Source organism: Oreochromis niloticus, linkage group LG15, assembly GCF_001858045.2.
Source record: "Oreochromis niloticus isolate F11D_XX linkage group LG15, O_niloticus_UMD_NMBU, whole genome shotgun sequence".
In the NCBI taxonomy this organism is placed as follows: Eukaryota; Metazoa; Chordata; class Actinopteri; order Cichliformes; family Cichlidae; genus Oreochromis; species Oreochromis niloticus.
The window spans coordinates 10,763,050-10,782,388 of record NC_031980.2 but is presented as its reverse complement, the minus strand read 5'-3'; the positions used below and the strand labels follow the sequence as shown (position 1 = coordinate 10,782,388).

The 19,339-nt window shown below is 41.0% G+C and overlaps 1 protein-coding gene across 9 annotated transcripts in view; it reads left to right on the top strand.

Moving 5' to 3' along the window:
• The window catches only part of sash1a (SAM and SH3 domain containing 1a), a 160,196-nt gene extending 141,843 nt beyond the window's left edge, over nt 1–18,353 (top strand). For 6 of the 9 annotated variants that reach the window (XM_025899206.1, XM_025899207.1, XM_013274203.3 and 3 more), the window contains 10 exons: nt 1,695–1,769; nt 1,970–2,113; nt 3,591–3,723; nt 4,517–4,686; nt 5,594–5,803; nt 7,804–7,954; nt 8,443–8,571; nt 12,715–13,733; nt 15,134–15,265; nt 15,700–18,353. In XM_025899206.1, the coding sequence (XP_025754991.1) occupies nt 1,695–1,769; nt 1,970–2,113; nt 3,591–3,723; nt 4,517–4,686; nt 5,594–5,803; nt 7,804–7,954; nt 8,443–8,571; nt 12,715–13,733; nt 15,134–15,265; nt 15,700–15,960 (2,424 nt within the window). In that variant the 3' untranslated portion in view covers nt 15,961–18,353. The remainder of the gene's footprint in view (nt 1–1,694; nt 1,770–1,969; nt 2,114–3,590; nt 3,724–4,516; nt 4,687–5,593; nt 5,804–7,803; nt 7,955–8,442; nt 8,572–12,714; nt 13,734–15,133; nt 15,266–15,699) is intronic. The other 3 variants (XM_025899208.1, XM_013274205.3, XR_003214303.1) reach the window with 2 other exon arrangements.
• The last annotated feature ends 986 nt before the right edge of the window (nt 18,354–19,339 follow it).

Genomic DNA, 19,339 nt, shown 5'->3' with positions numbered 1-19,339 from the left:
TGGACATGATACACTACCAATTATTCCCCAACTGGTTGGAGAGTGGTTGGAGAGTGGTTGCAGGAGGTTCCACAGTTTCACTAAGCTGAAATTGCTTGCAAAAAGGGTGCTGCATTGATTGCAGTTGCCTGCAGTTTACGTAAGAAATGCCACCTTGTTTGCAAACACTTGCTAACTGCTAACCAAAGCAGCAGTAAAACTTACCACGAAAACCAGAAAAGTAAAAGTTCTGCCTTTGTGCTGTAGTCGGCTTGTTTCAGAAGATGCAATGTTTAATATGAAGGCGATCAATCTTTGGTTTCCAGTTTCTGTCACAGTTTCACTGCCATGCAAACTACAGGCGGAAATCAGCTAGTGACCCAAAAAAAAAGGTTGTTGCCAACTAGTTGGGGAATACTAATTTTGCCCTGACGACCGATGGTTACCAGATGGTTGTGGACTGGTCTCTAGGCTTGTGTGACTCGGGCCTTATTGACTTGACTCTGCATTGTCACCATAACCCTGTCACGTTGTTAGTAGTCATGTGTCTCAATAATCTGTGTATACCAGCAGAAATAGTGACACATAGAGGTAAAGACGTAGTAGAGCTATCCTGCAGCTTTGAGGGTACCTGAATCCTATCGTGTTCTAGTGAAGTCACTGGAGGTCGTTCTCATCAAAAAAACTTTGAATCCACTTATTTCTGTTTTTGCTTTTCGTCTTCTTTTTTGCCCGTGCCTCTATTGCAGATGTGATTTTTATTTTTCTTCTCTTTCTCTGTAATTATCTCCGAGAAACATCTTTTTTTTTTTTTTTCTATCTGGGTGCATGTCCATTCCATTGCACGCCACCATCACATTCAGGCTTATTTATGAGCATCTTTGCAACAGGTTATGTTTCCTGGAAAGCTGTGGCGTCGATCGCAGCATTAAACGTAAAGTAGAAAGGCCATTTTCTTAATGTGCACTGCTCGCCCACTTGTTCAAGGTTGAGCTGAGCAGTTTTGTAATTGCTCAGAAAGCAAAAGGGAAATGCCATCACGTGCCCCACTTGAACTGTGAGCGTTGTTGGCAGATGCTTTGTCCATGTCTCCATCTTTGTGTTTAGAGTTCAACTTAGCAATTCGAATGAAAGTATTTCTTCTTTACGTGTCAAAGTTCTCTTTTGTGTCTGCCTTTATTTAGTTTTTGATCTTGAGAAAAAAAATCAATATTTCTCTGTCCTCTCAGCAGAAACAGTTGCCTCTTTCTGAAAATGTTTCTGACGAGACTAATATATTGTTGGCTCTATATGTTGTGCATGTTTGCTAACTATGGCCAACTGCATTGGGTTGAGATGCAAAGAATATATATATCTCCACATGTAAAAGTAGCTTAGCCACATCAAGAAAAGCTTAATGTTCCGAGCATATCGGGGACCTTTCGGAGCCGACAATATAACAGCTCATTTGACTGGGACCAAGCAATAACTCGCAATTTTAAAGAGGAGCTCGTATAAAAGTTTGTTACATCATGTCTGTTGGCTGTCTGCAGTCCCATATGACATCATGCCCTCCCATATATGCGAACCATACATCCATGCGCATTAATCAAACTGCTGCCGTGTTGTGCCGAGCATGAATCACTGTGAGTTGACTCGTTGGGTGTGGATGGGGAAGTTCTGTAACGTGGCCTGGTGAGTGTGACTCATTTGATTGTGTTTTGGCTCTCCCTCAGAGAACATGCAGCTTTGGAGGCTTTGACCTGTCCAACCGTTCCCTCCATGTGGTCAACGCAGGCAATGAGGCCAATGTAAGTGGTAACATCTTGTAAAACAGAAGAGCACGAGCTGAACTCTCCTGCTACGCTTAATCGCCCCGATTTCCCTTTTGTTTTTGTGATCTCTCTTGGTCCTTGTCGTACCCCGTGCAATCTGTAACGTCTCATTCCCATCTCCTCTCATCTGTCTTTCCGTCTTTTTCTGCTCTCGCTTTTCTTTCTTGTGATCGCAGAGTAAAGAGCAGGAGGCAATATACAGAGAAGTGGTCAAATCCCCCACTACGTCTCGGATTTCACTGGGCAAGAAAGTCAAGTCAGTGAAAGAGACGATGAGGAAGCGCATGTCGAAGAAGTACAGCAGCTCTCCTTCTGAGCAGGTTTGACATAAATATAACGTGGACGCAGACGTGGATGCAGTTTTTGAATGCTTCATTTGTCCCTATCTTGGCCTTATTTTTCCTAGTATTTAAAATAAGGCTTTTAAAAAAAAAGAGTCCTATCGTGTACACATCTAAAGGATGTTTGCAGAGTAAGCTAGATATTTTGTCCATCGGCTGTGGCTGGGTGGGGAGTATTTATGTTAGTTACAAGATAAACAGAGAGCGCTACGTCACATTCACATTTGGATTTCTCTCTCTGCTGTTCCCCTCCTGGACTAAGTGTCTTGGGTGGGGTGTTTGCTTCAAGTTGAGCTCAGGGAGTGATGCAAACCTCCCCCAGGCCAGCACTTAGGAGATGGAGAGTTAAAGTATGCGAGTCTAAAAGGATCGTCTCCTTTGCACTGACCTAATTTTTCTGGGCATCTACTCACTTTACCAGTGGCCTGTCCAGCTCCACAGTTTGATGTCACCTCGTAGGATGTGTCATTAACATGCAGTTGGCCATCTGCTTGTCATGGTGGTCTCAACAAAGTGACCCAGATATCCTCACATGAGTCATGGAGATGCTGGTTGAGGAGGAGGGAAGAAAAATGAATTGCTATGTCACAGTTGTCAGCTATTTGATAAACCACAGTGCCACCTAGTGGATTTCTGAGACACAAACAGCAAATGTTGACCTGTCAATATATAAAAATATATATCACTGCTCCAAAGTTTACCTTCATTTAGAAATCTGTTTGATTTTAATCAAACTCATAAAGCCTGATGTTTGACCTGCACTAAGGTAAAGGAATATGTTATTTTTAATGATCAGTGAGCCATTTAACATACTAAAATTTATCAAGGAACACAGTGTGACACTTGGGAGCATGGAAGTGATGCCAGCTGAAAATGGGTCTCCGTACACGTCCTCTTAAAAATTATAAATGACTAAAGCTAAGAACGAGCGGTTAATATTTATATCTTTCTAATCTGTTTTCTTTCAAAAAGAAACGCCACTAAACATTTGACCGAGTGCGTAGATGTCATGTTTTTATTGTTTTTAGACATTCAATGCTTAGCTGAGAAGACTTGACCAATAATCAAAAGGTTTTTGATCTAGTTGTTACTAATGTATTCATCATTTGCTATTCTCATGATGTTTAATGATTTGGTTAAATTGTGTGTGAATAAATTAATGGTTCACACTGTTTTTGTTTTTTTCCTCACGCATGCAAATGTTTAACCCCTAATACTGCTAGCTGGTAAAAAATTTGATTAATGGCTTAAACAGAAAATGCTGACATCCCCTGTCATACCCTCACCTGCATTTTAACCAAGCTATGATTGTCTCCCTTAAATAATTTCCTTTTTTTTGTTGTTATACGTCCACCTGCTGTTTATCACATGCTTTCATCTCTTGAATGCAAAATCATTTGTGCCTTTCTCTTCCTTCGTTACACATCTGGATCTCCCCTTTCCATTTGTCTTTTAGTCCAGTCCAGATGCAGCCCCTGGTTCTCCACAATCCCCTCTGCCTGACACCGACTCTCTCGAGAAACCGAAGCTTAAGGCCGGAGGCTCTGTGGAAAGCCTGCGCAGTTCACTCAGCGGACAGAGTTCAATGAGTAAGACTTCTTTTAAAAGAACCTTTATTCAGACAATGGTTTGACTGTGCAAACAGCTGCTTTTATATTTTTCCTCCCAGATTCTGAATAAAAACTGTATTTAGGTTCTTTCAATTCAACAAATAACAAGGACAATTTATGCATTTGCATAGATTTAAACAAAAAAATAGTTGTTTTGAGGCAGCCACAACACTAGATGGTGCTTATAGCATTTGCTGCTGGCTGGTTCTTCTCTGCTTCAGTTATGATTTTTGTGGCATGATTATACCCAGACCTTCCAGCTGATCCATGTGTTATGGCCTTGGAGTTTTCAAGTTTTTTTCTTTTAATCTCTTTAGCCATTTCATTTAATCACATTATTTGGAGTCTTCAACCTTGTGTTTTTTTGTGAAAAAAAAAATACTGCATCACTTCAAGCTGTGGCTGAAATGAAGACTTGGCCAAGTTTCAGTGAGCCACAGAACAGACACACAGGCAAGCATATGGTAATGATTAGACAGGAAGTCTTAGCTCTCATATTCCCACACGTCGACATGATTTCAACACACTTCACTCAGAATCAGAGGGAAATGTGCTGTTTTTCCAATAGTTTGTAATACAAGTGATGAAAACCCAGTTTTAAAGTTTCAATCACTGTAAAAAGTAAAGCTACCTGTTACCTATTGTCATGGTTGTTGATGTAGAGTGTAATGGAAGGCCTGCACTTTTATTTCTTTTTTTTGTGAGAAGTTTAGTAATGGATTTATAGGCAACTATTTTGTAGCTTTTAGCTATTTTGCCTCTTTATGCTCAGGTGGTCAGACGGTGAGCACCACCGACTCATCAGCCAGTAACAGAGAAAGCGTGAAGTCGGAGGACGGCGATGACGAGGAGCCTCCTTATAGAGGACCATTCTGTGGCCGTGCCAGAGTCCATACAGACTTCACTCCTAGCCCCTATGATACGGACTCCCTCAAACTGAAGGTATTATTGGACACTGACAGTAGTATGCAAAAGTTTTGAGCCACCCTTCATATCTCTGTTTTTCTACTATGGAGACAGATTTTCTTTTCATTTTTTACAGTGGTCTTGAGCAATAGTTCTCCAAACTGTCTGAAGGTGTTTCTTTGGACAGAATGAGCAGCTGGTTTTTCACTCATTTTGAGTCTAGTGTTTATGTAGTTATTGTTGGTTGTTTTACAACTTAACACTGACCTATGGATCACCTGAGAATAAAAATGCTCCTAACTCAAGACATGAACCAGTGTAACAGCCTGTCACAATAACGCATAATATGTTCCCATTTCTGTAGTCTCAGTTTCACAGTTTGACAAAAGAACAAAATAATATTTTTACCCAAACAAGCTGATTCCCAAAGCGTTATTAAAACTTTGAGGAAATTGCTCAAGAAATGGGAGGACTAAATAAAATATCTAGCGCAGATGAACAGTATCTGAAAGTCGTTTCTTTAAGAAATGGGAAAGAATCCAGCAAAGATCTGGCACTGCACATCTGTAAGGTGTGATGGTTTGCGACTGCATTTTAGCCGGCGGTGTTTGGCATCTTGTCTCAACTGATGGAATTATGCATGCAGAAAACTGCAGCCCTATTCTGACTTACCATCAGGAAAGCATCTGCTCTATTTTCAGCATGAGAATGAGCACAAACAAAACACACAATGGATGGATGGCTCAAGACTTTTGCACAATACTGCATGCTGCCTTGTAACTCTGAAAGTTTTTCTACTATAATCTATTTACAGATGTAATAATAGGCTTTCAGCATATTCCTTGCCCTCACAGAGACATTGAATCCTCCATCAGCCAAAGCGGTTTGAAACCTCAGGGTCAAATTTAAAATGTCATGCTCAGCTAACTTATCTTTTCTCCAGCGTGGGGATGTGATTGACATCATCAGCAAGCCTCCAATGGGAACGTGGATGGGCCTGCTGAACAACAAAGTAGGCACCTTCAAGTTCATCTATGTGGATGTGCTACATGAAGAAGAGGAGAAGCCCAAAAGGCCAGTACGGAGGAGGAGGAAGGGCCGGCCACCCAAACCCACTTCAGTGGAAGAGCTACTGGATCGTATCGATCTCAAGGTACATTACCAGCCAGATTTTGCCATGTATTGAAAGTGAAGCGGCTTTAATGTAAAAAGTTACGTTCGCTGCAATCAGGATAAAAAGCCCACCCATCTGGCACTTCGGTAAAAGCAAACAAATGCTTTGAAGCAAATGAAAATATTGTGTTAGGCAAATATCTCAAGCACATTTGCAGACAAGCGGAGATAAATATAGTATGTCCAATTACAGGCTGCACAGCTTTGGATGTTTGATTTGCCACTGACGCATAAACATTAACACCCACACTGTGACAGCCACACCCCGACAAATAGTTCGCATCTTTCATCAAAACCTACACATCGCTGTGAGCGTGATATCATCTTCTCCCACCCGGGCAGCCAGCAGGCCTCACTTCCCCAAATAGAGAGAGAAGTTTTGTGTGTTGTCTCTTTCATCCCATTCCAATTTGGTGGCCAAGCCACAGATTAAAGATTAATGCTACTAAGCTGTGAATCTGGCTCTTATAAGTGCATCAGAGTGCTCATGTCCTCCCAGATTTGTGCAGTGGGGAAAGGATGTTATACATGATATACAACCAAAGTGCATTCAGGTGGTTTAAGTGGCAAAGAAAATGTGAGAAATAACTTCAAGCTCAACATTTTTCTTGATCTATCCTTTTAGCCTGCCATGTCATCTTGAGCCCAGTAGCTAGAAACCTAAAAAGTGAAAGTTGGTAAGTGAATAAGGGAAAAAGACAAAATAATCCAGTATCTTCAGATCGTTTTTGGCTACCTCATTGGCACACAGTTTTATACTAGAATGTAAATCAACTGTAGTGAATGCCTCAGTAATCTTTTATAGTTCCAGCCTTTCTCAGGTTTTCCTCCGTTGCAGTATCCATCCCCTATCTAAGCACTAAATATTCTAAAATTGAGCTGTCACAGGCCAAAGTAGTAGTATTACTTTGTGTTTTTGGAACTGCTAGGCCAACATTTGGTTACACTGGAAAATCAGATTTCAACAGGGCCTCTCTGTAACTGAAGTGTAAATCTCCTCACCCCTGTTGTTTTCCACCAGTGGACTCTGCCAAATAGTCTTCGGATGTGGAGCGTGTTTACATATTTCAGCTGGCACAAAAACACGAAAAAATTGGTGAATGAGAGGAGCCAGCTGCCTGTGTTTGTGTTAGTTGGTGGTCCTTTGTTTAGTCCCGCATCATCCAGCAGAAACGGGACAGACCAACCTAGTTCTCTGCCCTGGACTCCAGCGCTGTAATTGATGGTCTTGCTCATGACACACGGTCTCAATATTTGTCCAACAAAAATGTGTGGGTCGCACAGGCGTGGAACCGAGCGATATTCAAAGTGGAAGCGGTCGTTGTGTTGCTGTCAGTGGACTTTGCGCTCACGCGGGGTGTATCCCAAAATAAAATCAAAAAAACTTTCGTTGTGTCACTTCAGATAACACAGTGGTTTGAGTGACTTGCTTTAGTGTGTGTTTGTGTTGGTGGGCAATACATTGACATCTGTGGTTGAGAAGTATTTTGATGAAACTCTTTGAACCTTCACTTGTTCCCACGTGTGTTGGTTTCCTTTTCAAAATCTTGCTTGCCATTTTGGTCACAGCCAGCTGTGACCATGTTCTCCAAGATGGTGATGCTAGCTCGCTAATACTACTGCTACAACTGTTTTTTTTTGGTTTCATATATCTGTCACCATTGCAAATGTTCTGCTACATTAAAATGTGTCGACAGATTAGCAGCCATAACAGAATTAGCTGTGGCGTAATGTGATTACACGGCACTAACAATACCAAATTAGCAGTTTAAAAATGGAGACAGGAAATTATGAGCAGATGAAAAGTATCTGTTGTACAGAAGTTCTTCTTTTTGTTTTTGTTTTTTTTACCTGGGGAATTTTATGCTTCTGCTCCTGGTTGTGTGACTCAGATCAGTGTATTTTTCTTTAGTCTGCTGCATTTATTTTATTTGGTCTTTAAACAGCCTCGAGCTTAGCTTGTTGCTTTCTCTTGAATAGGATTACATGCCCACTTTCTTGTTCAATGGCTACGAGGACCTGGACACGTTCAAGTTGCTGGAAGAAGAGGACTTGGATGAACTGAACATCAGCGATCCTCAGCACAGAGCTGTACTGCTCACTGCAGTGGAGCTGCTGCAGGAGTATGACAGTAAGTAGACCGTTTAGACTGTTTCCATCAGTTTATGTTTTTGATTGTGGTTTTTTAAACAAGGACATCTTCATGTAACCTCAAAATGTTGTTCTGTGCCAGAGTTTTTAGGATAACAGTGAAGGAAACCCAACAAACTGAAATATAAATTTAGATTTATGCAGCAGCAGATTACAGGAGCCAAACAGGCAAAGGAAAATCTGAAGGAAGTGACTAAAAAAGTGGTCCCTCGTTTATCGCGGGAGTTACATTCTAAAAATAACCCATTGATTGACAATGGTCTACAGCCAATCAGGACACAGAACACAATGCGCTGTTAGAAAAAAAAAAAAAAGCATGCAAAATTGCACAAAAAAGACCAGCAAAACAGTTAAAGGTGAACCGCGTTATAGCGAGGGACCACTGTATGTATTATGTATTTATTATGAGGAAATAATACTTTAAAGTACAAGGAAATCATTTGCCTTTCTGTGATTTTCTGTGAGCAGGTAGCAGTGATCCAGAGCGCAGTGGAATGTCAGGTTCCCAGGAAAAGCTACTGCTGGAGGGTCGGAGCATAGTGGGAGACTCCCCACGGGATTCTGGGTGCTACGAGAGCAATGAGAACCTGGAGAATGGTAACGCTTGCTTTACTTAGTTTATGCCACCATTACCCAAAGCCCACTGGGTATTAGGCTAACTGAGCCCTATTCTTGTTCTACCCTAGTCCTAGTACCACAGTGACTCCTTTGCCCTTTTCCTGTCTGGACCTTCATCTCTGCTCCATCACTTGTATTGTACTGTATCTTAACACCCTGACCATCTCACTCCTTTGAATTAGCATCTACCTAAGAGCTCCTCTTGCCACCCTATCTGCCTTACCCTCCTCCAATCTTTACAAAGCCCTTATTCACTTCAGACACTTTTACTGTGCTTGCACTCTTTCTTCACCACTCTTTTCATCTTATAGGCATTCTTTATCATCAGTGCCAAAGTCCAGTTGTAACTGAGAAGGAGCCAAGCCCCAGACCACTAAGCCTAGTCCACCCCACAATACTGGGAACACAGAGGGGGACGCGCTCCCCAATGCACAAAACCGTTCTGAAGAGAACAAAATCACTGCCCACTCATGGACTCTGCTTCCCAACTGTCTCACCTGTGGGCGCAAGGCCTGTAGGTGGATACGAGGAAGACGATTGTGAGCTCAGAGAATATTTCTGTTGAGTGTTTCTAATCCAGATATAAACTTGCAGAGTAGTTTGTCAGTGCACGCTTGAGCTTTCTTGCAGTGCCGATTCTCTCGGCCGATTGAAATTTAGACAAATTTAACGGTCAGATGTCAGATCACAGCTGGCAGCTCATCTTATCATCACCGTTTCATTATTTTGTTTGTTTTGTTTATAGCGACCATATTGCACAGTCATACACAGTATGTGCCTAAAATGATGTGGATGAAAACATTTTCAAACTATAGTGCAGTTTTGTTGTTTTTCTTAGAGGTTTGAGGTCTTATTTTTCCAATCGATTGTGTACTTGTTGAGACCGGTCCCTGCAAAAGACTGTATTCTTCCTCCACACGTAGGATCATTTTAACAGCTCAAACACTCACCGATTACTGCTTTTTTTCTGTATCTGTATGGCCCCAGTGTAACTACTGGTTTCCTTTTTATGTACATATATGTTGTTAAGGCTGAAGAGCAAAGCAAAGCTTAAATCTCTACTGTTGCAGTCTGCAACAGTAGAGATTTAAGCTGTGGAATAAAACCACTTCTCTGATTAAAAAAGGACTCTGGTGCTGCTTGTTTGATTTCTGTTTCGCCTTTTTTGTCTGTTTTTTCCTTTCATGCCTCTAAACGCTGTTCACAAACTAGATCCTTAACAATTAGTAAACACTCTGCACTTCTTCTTGTACTTTCAGGGCTCCACAGCTGTTCTCTCTGTACAAATCAGTAAGGAAAAAAGTAGTCAGTTTTGTATTATTAGTATTGTGTAATCTAATGCAATTATTATTATTAATTTAAGACTTAGACCTGATACTAGATTTTCACATTTTCTCATGCAACATGCAATACTGTGCTAAAATTTTGAGCCACACGCTTGTTTTTTGTTTTAAATATTTTGCCAGGAAATAGATGCTGTGATTTATAGAAATATGTGCAAACATATGTGGAAATACAGTTTTTGCCTTATATAATTCTAAAAAGCTTTAAAGTGAATTTGATATGGCTGCTTTTATTCTTGAACACAGCCTGAACTCTCTTAGACAAGCTATTCCTGTCATTATTGTCAGTCTTCAGTAGTTCTCCAGGCTTCTTGAAGGACTTTAAAAGCTCTTCTTTGGATGCACTGCCTTTTGTTCCAGTCTTGTTAAGATGATCCCACGCTGCCTCAGTAATGTTAAGGTCTGGGCTCTGGGGATGCCAATCCATGATTGATAGCGTTTCATTGGGTGTGTTTGCGATCACTGAAATGCTGAAAAATGAAGCTGTTGTCTAAATCTGACAGTACTTTTAACCATTCATAGTTCCATCATTTTTGACAAGATCCCTGATGCATCTCTCAGGTCCTGTGTCAGGTCTTTGCTGGATATCTTAAGGACATGACTTTCAGATGCTATTCATCTGCTGTACATATTCTTTTGGGCCTACCACTTCTTGTGTCCTCCCCTTGCCCAGTTTCCTTATTTTTAAGGACACACTGCATTCAATGCTGAGATATGCCAAGTTTGATTTCATGCCTATCAAACTTGTATCTTTCACATTTTTTTTGAAGTTCCAGTTGAACCAGTTGAATCTGCAAAATATTTACACAGGCTGCTAGTAACAAAGTACCTGAACATCCCATTTAAAATTGGTTCTTTCTCAGTTGTCAGTTATGTGTAGACACAACACTAGTTCATGCTTTGAGTCGGGTGCCTTTTTATGCTCGGCTGACTCACTAAACTCAAAAAAAACTAAAACAAAACCTGAACCTGGTCAGGTATTGAAAAAACAGTCAATGTCCAAAGAAAAAAGCCTGGAGAACTATTGCTCAAGACCATTTTTAAAAGTTATAAGAAAGTCTGTCTCCTTCAGAGCAAAATATAAAGATAAAAGTGGTGGCTCAAGACTTTTGCAAAGTACCGTAATTAAAACAATTAAGTATGAATCTGGTAAATTTTGAGAAAAATGTGAATGAATACTTTTTAGGAGTAAATAATAGTATCTGACATGTTATCTGGTATTTTATGACTTTTTATATCAAAATAAACTTGGTAGTATTTACTATTAGAGGGAATGGGAAAGGCTTCTATTTCTTTTAAAGGGTGTTTCCACCGTAAAGTATAGATTCATTAATATGCTATTGTATATTAATGAGTATTTCTGAATATTTATTAATCTAGAGTATTGGCAAAGGGCAGCATGAATTTTTATAATGGAAGATAACTCAAAACCAACCAACAGATGTCATTTAAACTTTATAATTTGGGGGAAAACGTCACTGTAGAGCCCTGAATGTCTGCTGTTCTTTAACATTCTGATTCCTCTGTATAGATGCAGCAGATCTTCCTCCAATCATTAAATAACTCTGTTATTAAAATACTCGTTTAATGCATTCATTAATGCTGGCTAAAAATATTAGTTATAATATATCATTTGTGTGTGTATGTGTATCATGAGTCAGGGCTATTGCACTCAGTTACAACATTTTTGTATGCATTTTGTGTGAAAACACATTTGTGGAGGGAGGGGGGGATCAATGCAGTCCAATAAGGTATTTTCCCCCAAAAAATGACTGAATGCCCAAACACATTTTCAGGTTATATTTCATTTCTAATCTGAAAGATGCTAAATTAGTCACAGAACAGAGTTCAGCCATTTACCCGTTTCCCATCTGTGTGCCGCAGTCACAGCAAAGTATACAATCCTGACTAAAGAAGTAATTGAATGTAGAGATTGTAATTAACAGTGATGCAACGATATGTGCATAATTATGCAATTATGTATTTAAAAGTATAGCTTGCAATCCTTTTTAACCTTCATAGTCAGTCAACAAACTTTTCTGATACACATGAGAACTGTTGAAGCATTTCTTGGGATTTCATCTATTGAACTCCTTCCTGTCATTCCACTGTTTTAAATCTTTGAGTTGCACTATGTGGCTCTCATCCATTTCATTCATCCATTTTGCTCTGTAAACCAAAGGATATATGGTAAGTTACTTCATACTTTTGTTCCGAGGCTTTTGAAGTTCCCCGTTCAGGCAGCTTTCTTTGGGGTTATTTCTATAGTGCCAACAAATGTTCATGAATCAGAACACTTATCTGAACATCTTCAGAAGCCTTGTCTGCTTTTGACTGGCTAATGTTGTAAGGATATGATGTTTATATCATATTTATTTATTTTTACTTTGGAACATATTCAGATCCACAGGAAAGTGAGTACTGATGTTAATTCATTTTTTTCCTCTAATAAATTTTTCTTCATTTTTGCAAAAAGTCATCACAGAGGACAGCAAATGTCTGTGGTGCAATAAATGGACAAATTTGGAGTCCTGCAGTGTGCAAGCTGCTGAATTTTTACAGACATAAAAATGTAAAACAGTTGGGAGGAAAGGCAGCCAAGGCAGTAAAGAACACTCATGCTGAGTCATGCACGGTATTTACATGAATAGAGTATTTATATTAGCGCAAGTCTTTCCATAAGAAGTGGAAGAGTGAGAAACTTATTCACTGTAAAGAGGGAGAAACCTTGGAAACTCTCTAGAGTTCAAAGCTAAGAGAGAATTTTTTTATTTTCCAGGTAAAAGCAGGAAAGCAACCAGTCATTTTTCAGCAGGACACCAGTCTCCAGATTACCCAACACTGCCCATGACTCTTTCTACAGAGGCTCTTCAGCAGAACAGCAAAAATCAGCGCACAAAGTTTCCAAAAAGTTTCTTCATCAAGCCCTCCCTTAAGGGCTTCAACCTGCTCGGCCTGCGAAAAGCCCAAAGACGGTCTCCAATCCCAGCCAGCCGCAGCTGCGAGGACCTTGATGGTCCCCCGCAGCCCACCGGACCCTGGAAGCGCTCCCACTCTCTGGGAGATCTGCAGAACTTTGAGCAGAAGAACGATCTCAGTGTGGAGCTTAAGCTTAGTAGGGAAAAACCCAAATCAGGCAAAACTAGCCCCATCAAGCCCTGTAGAGATGCCGTTTCTCCAGCTCAAAATGGGACTCCAACGGTTAGTCCTAAAGGAAGGGCTGATAGGCCGCCAGTACCCTCACAGCTTCGCCTACGCTCTTCTTGTCCAACATCAATGTCCTCCAACCCTCCAGAGCCCCTTTCCAGCCCCACTCCAAGTCCTCCTGATTCTAGTGCTAGTGGGGAGAGGGTGATGCGGACTCACCCCAAAAAGCCTCCCATCCCTCCCCCTGTACCTGCAAAGAAATCTAGAGAGAGACTAGCCAATGGCCTTCGTCACCCCCCTCTCTCCCTTCCCTCCTCGCCATCCCCTACCGCCTCGCCTACCCACTCCCTCAATCGCTCTCAACCCAGCAGCCCTATAATCCGCAGCCCCGGCCTGAGTGCCCCTGCTCTGCCTCCCAAGACCCCAAGTACTCCAGCCAGTCCATGTGCCACCTCATCAGCCTCATCCATGGGCGAGGAATCCGGCACTCCACCAGCGGTGCAGCCTCCCTGGCTCTCAGATCTTGGAGGCAAGATGGCTGTTACGAGGAAACTTTCCCATACCAAGATAGGTCCTGATCTTTTTGCCCTCCTGGAGCAACGGCTGCAGAGTGAGGGCATTGATCTTACCGAGGAGCCCTACTCTGACAAGGTTAGTTAAGCATCATCTAAAACATGGAAAATTACCTCATATTTTACATTACAAATTACATTTTACTTTCACTGGTGATAGATGAATTTATAACCAGTTCAGATACCATTAAAATGAAGGGTGACAGTTTAACATTGAATCATTAAAAAGCTTAAAACTGGTTTCCTTCAGTGACTGATCGTTCTTGAAGCAGAAGTTTTTGTGGTGAATAATAGATGTACACACACAGATAGGATATTTGGTTTTTAAAAAGAATCACATCCTTTTCAGTGCTCAAGAAAAATATTTGATTTATAAAAATCCAAACCACCTCCAGGCCATACTTTTCTGGCGTCAGGGTCTTTTGGTTCAGCATTGTAACATGCCTAGCTTAACTCAGTCATAATTTAACTGAAGCTCTGATCCAAATAATTTTGTGTTTAGGACAAAAACATCATCAGCTTGCTTTTGGAACTTGGTTTAAAAATAGACACTAATAGAGTCTAGAGTCTGTGTGTTTCTCATTGTGTGCGCATGCCGTTTTATATCTAAAGGCATTTATTTGTGAGTGAGGGTGTGGGTGGGTGAGGGTGTGTGTGTGCGCAATAATAAATATGTTGGAGCTGAGAAGGAAAGACTGTGGCTTGAGTCTTACTATGATGCGGTTCAGACTGTTAAGTTTATGGGCTGAATCTTACTGAAGGCAGACGGGGTTATAAAACCTCCTGCCTCTTGCCAGACCCCAGGCTGGGCCCCTTGAACATGTTGGAGCCCCCAGCACTGGCAAGAAAACAACACATATCCAAACAGAGGCATCAAGTGATGAGGTGAGAAGTGGGGCCCTCAACCACAGCAGAGCTCTGCTGGATTCCTGTTAGTCATAAGTGGACTGGCAGAGACATGAGAGGCGCATTGTTGTCCTACTAGCAACGTGTGCCAGTGCGCCTTGAGGCTTCACTCTGGCTGTCAGAAGTCAGTTAGGTAACTTAATGAATTATTTAGATTATGAGTGAATCAGTATCTACAGATTTCAGTGAAGGAGGGCGTTAGGGCATGGCTAGTAGAGATTGTAGGGGGGAAAAAAGAAGATGAAAGTCTTTTGCGATTTGATGGAGCAGCATAGCAAAGTAGAGTATTGAATGAAGGTAGGAAATAGGACAGGACCCAGGGGTTCATACGTTCCTGGTGATGGAGCAGATGGACACTTTTGGATGGCACTGATGTTGGAAATGGGGAGGAGGCGATTTGCATGAATAGCTGTCTAAAAGGTCAAATGAAAGAATAGACGTTTCAAAGAACAGGAACGCATTTGCTTATTGATTTTAGAAGGCGTTAAATGATACTAGCTTTAAGTGGTTTCAAAGTGTTGTTCTCTCCTTCTAGCCATATTCAATGTCTTTCTCACAACTTCCCTCCTTCAGCACGGCCGATGCGGCATCCCCCACCCGCTGGTACAGCGTTACTCTGAGGATCTGGAGCAGCCAGTCAAAGACGTGGCGTCTACCGTAGACCAGCTCAGAGTCAAAGAGCTCCGTAAACAACACCGCATGGCTGTAAGGGAACAATAATTATCCTGAGTGTTTCGATAGAGTCCACTTTTGGGCAATTTTATGCATTTTAGTGTGAGATAAATGCTGTGAGGCTTTCCTGAAGTGTAACAATGAAGCCTGGAAAATTGGCCAGTTCGAAGGACCAAAAGCCATTGTTGGGGTGAAGTGGAAATTACGGTTGTTTGGCTATCTAATGGTCCAGCTAAATGTGGAAATAATAAAGAAATAATAAAGGGAATGGCTATGTAATTACTGTTATGAAACAACAGTAAAAGCACTAAAGATGTTAATAGAGCCTCATGAGTTGTTCAGAAACAGAGCTTTCGGGCCAAAGTTGCCTACAAAATGAATAAAAAACCTGCACTGATTTGACTACATATGCATTATGCGCCATCATCCTGTGAAACTAATGATTTTTAAACCACCGTGTCACTCAGATCCCCTCTGGAGGTTTGACGGAGATGTGCCGAAAGCCTCCCACCTTAGGAAACGTCAGCACAGTCTCCGATTGGCTCATCTCCATCGGCCTACCCATGTACTCCACAACTCTGGCGACAGCAGGGATTGACACGCTGAGCCGCGTGGCCTTGTTAACAGAGAGCGGCGTGTGGGAAGCTGGGGTGCGGGACGAACGTCACGTCCGCCGCCTGATCAGTGAGGCACGATTGGTCCACGCACACAGAGAGGTGCAGTCGTAATCATGCTGGTGGAGTCGAGTCGCATCAACTCACTGATCCGCACCATGTCGTGGTCAGTACGTGGCCTCGGGTAAATTGGCCCCCACGGCACTACAGCATTTCTTCTCGCACATGTTAAAGACATATCCTGCTCTCTGATTTTTTTTTTTCCTCTCTCTTTTATCACGCTGTCTTTTTTCCAAATGTTTACGACATCGAGGAGTTCCTCCAAACAGCCAAGACAAGATATCAGATGCCTTTAAAAGAAAAGAAAAAAGACAAAAAAGACTGTAGACTCACTGTGTGGGATGACTTCCATTCTGAAGACGTCTCCCAAAGTCTTAAAATAAAGACTTGGATCTGCCTTTAAGGAAGATAGCACACACTTTTCTTTTTTTTTTTTAAGGAATGGATTTTTTAAAAAGAAAATCAAGAAAGACTATTTTCTGCATATTTCATAAGTGCTTCATTTTCATCTGTCGTGTGGCAGAGGCAACTTAATCTGAGGGTCATTTAAGGAAGTAGCTCAGCCAAAGCGACGTAATTTGATGTTTGCTTCCCACTAATAGTTTCACGATGACGCGACACATTTAATATCTGGACTGTTAATCAACTAAATACACACACCAAACAATGGCTTCGAGGTGGCTTATTTTGTGTCATGCTTATATATTGTAGCATAGGGCACATCTTAATTTCAAAATGACTCGTGTTAAAATTTGTGTTTTGCATTTTGATCGTTGCGGGCTTACTTCGAGCCCAACCTGTCATTTTATAGTTCTGTATTTTATACTTTACCCTTTCACAACAATATCCTGGATGGGCACTTTGCTCTTATATAAAGTCTTAAAGCTCTGTTTTGCTGTAGAATTTACAATCACCTCTCGCTGAAATAATACATTCCCTGGTGTGTCAACGGACCTTTTAAGTTGCCTTACCATTATGATGAGGAGCTACAAAGACTGAGACTGAACTGTGGCATATATCCTATACTATACATATTATACATGCATTCTCAACTAGATCATTTCACTGATATACATGGATGTGGAGCCCAGAACATGTTTCTAAGTGATTGAAGTGTTCATTCCAGTGAAGCATGGCTAATACCACAACACCACAGGCTTGCCACAGGCATGACCATTGCATGCTGAACATCTCTGGACCATATTAAAACACACTGACTGTACGTGTTACAGAGGGGTTATGGAACCAGGAAGCACGAAGACACAGCTGACGTCTAGGCCGTCAGGTCCCGAATTTACTGGACTGTCAACAATGGCTGCAGTGTTGAGGAATTTAAATTATAGCAGAACAATAAGCTGTTTGGGATGTATTTTCTTTTCTTCCAATCAATGCTAGTATGAGTTGTCAAACAGTTAAAAGGAATGGTCGATGCAAGCTGTCACATCAGGTGAAAAGCTGACCTCCGTGTTCAGAAAAACAAGTTTTAAAATTCAGGGAAATGCTGAGCGAGGTCGGCCTGAGGGGGGGAAAAATCTTGGGATCAAAAACACAACTGAAACTGTCCAGAATGTCATTAGTCTTTTGTTTGCACACACTAAATGAAACTGAACAAATAAATATTATTTCTCTCCCTCACTCTTTATTTCTAACAGTTATAAGTTTTGTAGCCAGAATCAAGCTGATGACTTACTTCGTTTCATTCATTGAAATTCTGAACAACAGTTACTCCAGCATTTAGAGGCTATGTTTTGCAGTGGGCACTTGGCAGACAGATGGATCGATGGATATACGATGCCTTTTTTTCCTCTCAATCAAAGTGGTGCTCTGGGCTAAGTGAGGAGAGGGGGTCGTTAGTAGAAGACCCGAAAAGTGTTTTGTAAAGATTGAAAATACTGACACTGTAAATGCACTTTAGATGGTAAATGTAACTGTTTTATAGGCAAAAATTGGCTACATTTTGTTCGCAGGTCCATTAATGGACACCTTTGTCAGGTAATGTAAAGAGTTTCAAAGGGGTTATGCTGGTATTTTAACGTAGTATTGAGTTCCCAATGCCAAGTTTAATTCAACTGAGTTCCAGTTACTCACTTCCAGTTTGTTGTTTTGCAACCTAAATTCTTAATTACATATATGAAATGCTTAGCAGAAGTTGCACATTCTGTATATGTAATTGATATTTAAATAACTTATTTTTGCTTTTTTTTTTTTTCATGTCATCTTGTAATTAGCTGTATTATATGAATAGCAATACCTTCCTGCGTAATGCATATTGCTTTAGCCAGTAAGGAGCGACAGTATGTATTGTAAAATATATGTACAAATAATTTTATTTGGTTTTCATCTACCTAATGATTGTCCATACAGATTTGCCTGTGTATTGAAACAACAAAAGTAATGTCCATAACTATTTGTCATTCTGAAATATAATAAACTGTTTCTTGCAATGACTGCGGCCTGCTGATTGCAACTATGCAGCTGTACCCACAAAGGCAAAGTAGTGGAAAGCTATATGTAAGCTATATGCTGGCTTTGGGCCTGTGTGCTAAACTGTGACGCTCCACGTTGGACTGTTGAGATCTGTTTTAAATATATATTAAAACAATAACCTAAAAAAACAAAGACCCATTTTGTTTTTAGAGAACTTGATTGTACCGCAGAAAACTAAAGAGACGAGATCATCTGTTATCATGTTTGGAATTGGCAGATCTGAATAACCTCATGTGGTTACTATAATGCCAAAGGCTCAGTTGGCAGAACTCTGTAAAAACAAGGAGCTTAGAAACATTGTCTTTTGTCTGGCTCATAATGCCTCATTTCAAAAACTATACACACATCAGCTCATGACCAAGACAACAAGATCCAAAGCAAATTTGTTCTGCAGGCTGTCTGTCTAGCCTTTGTTGCAGTGCAGCTGTTGACAGCGAATGCACACTGAGGTTTTCCAGTCTTATTCATGTTGAGGAGTCACAAATGGGTACAGACCAGAGTGTAAACCCCAGTTTGGTTATGTGTTTTTTTCCCCCCCTAGATGACTGCACGCGTCATTTGGGAGTCGATTTTACTTGCATGGCTTTTATCTCGGCTCATATCTGTCTTTCTTTGGAGTGAAAACGGACAGCTAAACAAGCATTTCCTTCAAATGGATAAAATCAAAAATATGTGATGGCTGCAAAAGAAACCCTCCAAATAAGCAGCAACAGTTCAACAATCTCTTATAGTCCTTTATGCCTACCCGACTCAATGTCAGAAAGAACAACTGCTCATTGAAACTGACATATTTCAGGGGGAAAGGATTACAGTGAACCTGGTCTGCTTTAGCTGATTTGCCATTATTCTGAATCACTTCTCCTTCCGAGCTTTTGAATGGATGCTTTATAACTTCATCTTGGCACAGCCTATAATGAAAGCTCCCTAAGATCCTGAGGGATTCTTG